This window comes from Ricinus communis, chromosome 9, assembly GCF_019578655.1.
Source record: "Ricinus communis isolate WT05 ecotype wild-type chromosome 9, ASM1957865v1, whole genome shotgun sequence".
NCBI classification, from domain to species: Eukaryota; Viridiplantae; Streptophyta; class Magnoliopsida; order Malpighiales; family Euphorbiaceae; genus Ricinus; species Ricinus communis.
Window position 1 is genome coordinate 27,119,728 of NC_063264.1, and position 6,324 is coordinate 27,126,051.

The following is a 6,324-nucleotide window of genomic DNA, read 5'->3' on the forward strand; positions in this document are numbered from 1 at the left end:
CTTGTGTTGGCTTGTGGCTTGCGTAAGTGAAAAATCTACTAGAAGGCACAGGAATCTAGGATAAAATAGCAGTCACTAAATTTATCAAACTCTTTTGTATATATTATTTATTAGAAAGTCTGTCTTGTGGACACTCAGACCATTTTCTTTCCACCAAAATTAGTCAATGATTAAATCCGACGGTCCACTGCATGCATAGCGTGTTGATGCTTTACTTTTGTCTACAATGGGGCCTACATAAAGTGGACCCAAACCAAGAGCCCAGCTAATAGGTACCAAGGACAGGACAGGATTGTTTAGGAATGAGTAACTCATTTTAATGAGGGTGTATGGTATTTATGAAAGGATCGCGTCTAACATGAGCCCCCAGGCACAAGGGCATAACCTGCGCACTCTTTCTGTACAGTCAGCTACTGAAACTTTTGAAGTAAAACAAAATTTAAGTATTTTGCCTGTCCACGCGCCGTTTATGGCGCGTTCATTTGACAAGTTGTAATAAAATTAATTAATATGGCATTCGAAACATATTACTATATTTATTTTATGACAATTATCAATAAAGAAATTTTAAAATTCATAATTAGAATAATTTAATATTATATATTTATTTAAATATTATATTTTTATATAAATTAATATAAAATTTTATAATTTTTATTTATAAATATATAAAATTATCAAAAGTACAATATATTAGATATTTATCTTTTTATTATTATTAAATATTTTTTAATTGTGATTCATATTTTTCTATACTTAAAAAAGACAGCAAATACTTTTTAGTTATTTATTTTCTAAGGAATAAAACAGTAAAATTATTATAATGATTATGGTAAAAATACTGAAAATAATTGTTATAGTCAATTAATAAAATAATAGAGAGAAAAAAAGAATTCCAGTCAATAAAAAATTATTAAATTTATAATATCTTAATTCCGGATTTTCAATAGTTTAGTTTTATTAGAGAATCAAAGACAGAAAAGAGAAGAAATAGAGCTGAAATAAAGCGAATTACGGGATTACAGTAGAAGCGGAGAGAGAGACGAGAAGAAAATATTAGTACTAACGAGAGAGAGAGGAGGAGAAGGAGAAGGAGAAGAGAGAGGAGTGAAAGCTGTCTCGTGAAGCAGCAGGTGAAGAAGGCAAATTAATTATTAAAAAGAAAAGAAAAGAAAAAAGCTCTTTCTTTTGATTGCCTCTCTTCTCTCTGTGTAAACCCAATAACCTTCTCTTTCTTTAACACTTCACATTCATTCTTTGCTTCTTCCTTTTATATATCACGAGATCCCCATCTCTTTTCTCTTTCTTCTTTTCTTCTTCTTCTTCTTCTTCTTCTTCTCTCTCTATCTCTGTCTCATGTCTTCTTCTCCAGAGACATTTCTGGGTTTCTCTTATTGTTCTTGTTCTTACTCTTGTTTTTGTTTTCACACACATTGCTAACAAGAGTTCTTAGAGCATAACTTTGAAGAAAGGAGCAAAAAAAATCCCTCTGTTCTCGTTATTTTTTCTTGATTTTAATATTACTGTGAGCAAAAAAAATGTCGCATTCTGGGAACCCCATTGGAGAGGTGGGTTTGGATTCTTTAACCGATCAGCTTCGAGACTCATCGTGTTCACTCGAAGCTAACAAGCCTGATTTCCGAGAACTCGATCTGGGTTCTCCCGTTTCTCCATTGAGAACACGCGGCCTCAACACGACCACCACCACAACAACAACAACCACTACTAGCTCCAGCTCCAGCTCATCTGGATCCGCATCCGGTACACGAAATGGGCCACACCCAGTTCTCAAATCTAACCATTCCGGCGAACTTAGCGAAACAACTTCGATCAGAACTCCAAAACCCAGTTCAAGATCCGACCCGTTAATATACTCCGGGAGCGGAAGTCAGAGCTCAGTGAACTCTCCTGCACCTATGAATGTACTTCCCACTGGGAACATTTGCCCATCAGGGAAGATCTTAAAGACAGGCATGGGAATGGGTCATCGGAGCTCCAAAAGTGATGTCTTGGGATCAGGAACGGGTAATTACGGCCACGGGAGCATAATGCGGGGTGGAGGAACGGTGAAATGTAGTAACTTGGATGTGAGTAGTAGTAATAGCAGTACTTGTAGTAGTATTAGTAGCAGCAGCAGCAGCAGTAGTTTTAGTGTTCGTGGAAATATTGGTGGTGGAGGCAGAATGCTGGATCCAGAAGAGGTAAAGAAAGCAGGAAATGAAATGTACAAGAAGGGAAATTTTGGAGAGGCATTGGTTCTGTATGATAGAGCTATTGGTATGGTACCAGGGAATGCAGCTTACAGGAGTAACCGAGCCGCGGCTTTGATGGGATTAGGAAGGGTAGCTGAGGCTGTGAAAGAGTGTGAAGAGGCAGTCAGGTTGGATCCTAATTATTGGAGAGCACATCAGAGATTGGGGTCTTTGTTTAATAGGTGAGTTTTTGTAATGTGGATGATGAAGCATTTTGGGAAAACTGTCTTTGTTTAATTTAGGTTTTATCTATTTGGTGTGGTGTTTTGATGCATTGGTTATTGAATGAGTGAATCAGGGCTTTTATTTCTACAAACATTTTTTCTCTACAACTTGCTTTCTCTTTGAGGGATTCTGGAATTTGTTCTGTGGTGTTTTGATGCATTGGTTATTGAATGAGTGAATCAGGGCTTTTATTTCTACAAACATTTTTTCTCTACAACTTGCTTTCTCTTTGAGGGATTCTGGAAATTTGTTCTGCTGATGTTTGATCTGCATCGATTAGATTGTAAGATGTGAGACTGAAGTTTTGCATTTCCTCTTTCTTGCCTTGCTGCATCTCCTAATTTTTCTTTTAGGGAAACTTTTGTGCATCTGCTAAGTTTTTTCTTAGTTATTGGTAGGCATTTGTCTGCTTTTGGATCACTCCCTGTTTGTAGAAATAAGTTCATCCTGTATTTTCGGTGGATCATATTTGAAATGTTTTGTTTAGGATTCTCGAAGTATGATTGTGGTAAAATTTGCTTGATATTCTGGCAGATGAATTGTAGGTGCATTTGTGTTTTGCTGATCTTGTAATTCTCATTGGTCAAGAAGGGTTCTTTGTTGGGATGCATCATCTCTTTATTTGCAGACATTTGCTGTTGTTTGTTATGGCTGTTGCTTATGTTGTTTTGTATTCTTCACCACCTTTCTGAATTTTTATGCAATCTTGCTTGTTATGCTCATCTGATTGGTACTACTTCACAAGAACTCATGTTTCTGTGACTGTTCTTACTTAATTGCCTTTTTTCTGAAATAACCCGCTAACCGTATCTAGCAAAATTATACATGTGTTTCATATTATTGCTTTTCTTTACTTGATGACTTATAATCCATAATTGTTTGGTTTGGTTGATGGGTTATTTCAGAACAAATTTTGGTGGTGTTAGTCTTTAATTTACTTTGTGTTTTGGTTGCTACTTGGGTCTTCCATGGAATTGTATACCATGTCAGTCGCATTGGGACCATAGAGTTCCTTCACATGGGCATACTTGGTGCCTTGTGAATGGTTCTATCTTTATGTTTTGTAACACATTTTCCTCCATCTTTTCAGTCATTTGCTGGTATATTTGCATATGTCCTTTGATGCCAGCTTTTGCTGGTTTATGTAAATTTTTGGTGAGTTTTCCATTTGTTTCCCCTGCAATATGCTCTCAAACATTTGGTGATTTAGTGTTTGAGCTGCACAGTTGCTAAATTGACTTTATTGCAGGTTAGGTCAGGTTGAGAATGCCAGGAGGCACCTATACATTCCAGGGCATCATACAGATCATTTTGAATTGCAGAAGCTACAATTAATAGAGAAGCATCTAAACAAATGTTCAGATGCTCGGAAGGTTAATGATTGGAGAAATGCATTGAGGGAAGCTGATGCTGCTATCACTGCTGGAGCTGACTATTCTCCTCAGGTAAAACCAGTAATAGTATCATTTTTATGTGTGAGGCTTCAACTGGAGAATTAATTAGCTAATGGCTGAACTGGTGCAATTTGAGTTTGCAGCTCTTTATTTGTAGAGCTGAAGCTCTTTTGAAGCTCCATCAACTTGAAGATGCCGAATCATGCCTATCAAACATTCCAAAATTAGAACCATATACCAACTCATGCTCACAGAGTAAGTTCTTTGGGATGCTTTCTGAAGCTTATTCTTTCTTAGTTCGGGCACAGATTGAGATGGCCTTGGGAAGGTAAGTCCAGAAAACCAAAGCATTATTGGAAATAAGACGCGAGGGATTTATAGGAGACTGAGAATGGATGATGGATGTCTTGCAGGTTTGAGAATGCACTTACAGCTGCTGAGAAAGCCGCTCACATTGATCCACGAAATGTTGAAGTAGCTGTGCTTCTTAATAATGTGAGACTGGTGACACGAGCACGTGCCCGTGGCAATGATCTCTTTAAATCTGAAAGATTCACTGAAGCTTGCTCAGCATATGGGGAAGGCCTCAGGCTTGATCCTTCAAATTCTGTTCTCTATTGCAATAGAGCTGCTTGTTGGTTTAAGCTTGGTGTATGGGAGAGGTCTATTGATGACTGCAACCAAGCATTGCGTATCCAACCTAATTACACAAAAGCCCTTCTCCGAAGAGCTGCCTCAAATAGTAAGGTAGAACCCTGAAACATTATTATTTATTATTTGCTCTGTTATATTTTTGTACATATAGCTTTTGCTAAAAAAAGTCAATGGGCTGATATAAATTACAGCTAGAAAGGTGGGCTGACGCAGTTAGGGATTATGAAGTTCTGAGGAAGGAACTTCCTGATGACAATGAAGTTGCTGAATCTCTATTTCATGCTCAAGTTGCATTGAAGAAATCTCGTGGAGAAGAAGTGTATAATATGAAATTTGGTGGTGAAGTGGAGGAAATATTGGGGCTGGAGCAGTTCAGAGCAGCAATTTCTTTGCCAGGTTAGCCTGCTACTGTTTAAGCATTTGCTTTAGACCTTTCTTTCAATGCTTCAATCTTTTCATCCTTCACTCATAAAAAATTTAAGTCCTGTTTTCCAGGTGTCTCAGTAGTTCATTTCAAATCATCTTCTAATTTGCACTGCAAACAAATATCTCCATTTGTAGACGCACTATGTGGTCGCTATCCATCCATAAATTTTCTCAAGGTAAATGATAAACTCAGTAGTCCTAGCCATTTCGATTCTTGCTACATTATCTTAACTTGAGCTTACAAAACATATAAATGGGGTTAGATTATTCTTTATATGTATCTGGTGTTATTTGTGAAAGGTGGATATTGGCAACAGCCCAGCAGTTGCAAATGCTGAGAACATAAGGATTGTACCAACATTCAAGATATACAAGAACGGCAGCCGAGTGAAGGAGATTGTCTGCCCAAGTCATGATATGTTAGAGCATTCGGTGAGGCATTACAGCTTTTAAAAATCAAAGCTCTACTTGTTGTACCACTATATATCCCAGTTTTCACATTACCTTCTTGCAAAGCGAACACATGGGAACTCTTCAGTGCGCCCCCAGTCTTTCCTCCCACCGTGTAAGGAATTTCCAGATACCTGTCACATAAAAACCAGAAGCTACATAATAATCCATACCGGCCATTACCTAAGGAACCCAGAGAGATAGATTAGTTCTCCTTTAGCCGTTTTAATTTATTCATTCATTCCTCATTACTCTCTGGTTCCATGTTCTTCCTGCCATCTCTTCTTTCTTTTTTTCCTTTTTTTTTTTATAATTTTTTTATATGCTTTTTAGCATTTCTTTTTCATTTTCTTGTAGGCCAGCCTGTTCTTGTGTCCCCCCCTCCCCCCCCCACTTTCTTTCACAGAAAAAGAAAAAAGAAACATAAAAGATAAAGAGAGATGTACAATTGATTAAGTTTGTTCCCTTGTTGTATTAGAGAGAGAGAGATAGTGGCAGGCTGGTAGATGAGGATATTGTACTTGTATATATGTGATATATACAGAAAGAATTGGAAACCTTGAGGGAGATTGGATGCCTGGTGGGTACTTATGGGTTTAGTGAAAAACAAGGATAAAACATATGTTGTTATCAATATTGTTGTTTCGTTCCTCAACCATTTCATTTCATCAATAAAATTATTCCCATTTTTTTTACTTTACTTCATTATCTACTTCTCTTCTTCCTTTATTATTATTATTATTATTATTCTTTTAGAAATGTCCTTAGGGCATACCTTAAGGTTACATGGCCATTAAATTTCATAGATAGGGATGGGATGGGATGGAATGGGAAGGCATTGACTTGGTCCTTGGGATAAGGTAGAAAAAGTACAAATGGTTAATAAATGAGGGGTTGGTCCTTATATATTATAAAAGGAGTGG

General features: G+C 37.0%; 1 protein-coding gene across 2 annotated transcripts; it reads left to right on the top strand.

The window, feature by feature from the left end:
- The first annotated feature begins 964 nt into the window (after positions 1 to 964).
- On the top strand, positions 965 to 6,101 carry LOC8287531 (TPR repeat-containing thioredoxin TTL1). Of its 2 annotated transcripts, none has more exons than XR_007217359.1 (7): positions 965 to 2,434; positions 3,727 to 3,922; positions 4,015 to 4,199; positions 4,285 to 4,618; positions 4,717 to 4,921; positions 5,008 to 5,127; positions 5,252 to 5,392. XR_007217359.1 is itself a non-coding variant. In XM_015722445.3 (7 exons), the coding sequence occupies exons 1-7, from the start codon at positions 1,539 to 1,541 to the stop codon at positions 5,402 to 5,404; spliced, it is 2,076 nt and encodes a 691-aa protein (XP_015577931.1). In that variant the 5' UTR covers positions 967 to 1,538; the 3' UTR covers positions 5,405 to 6,101. The 2 variants fall into 2 exon arrangements, 1 of the variants encoding a protein (XP_015577931.1); XM_015722445.3 differs by having other exon boundaries at positions 967 to 2,434; positions 5,021 to 5,127; positions 5,252 to 6,101.
- Positions 6,102 to 6,324: the final 223 nt, after the last annotated feature.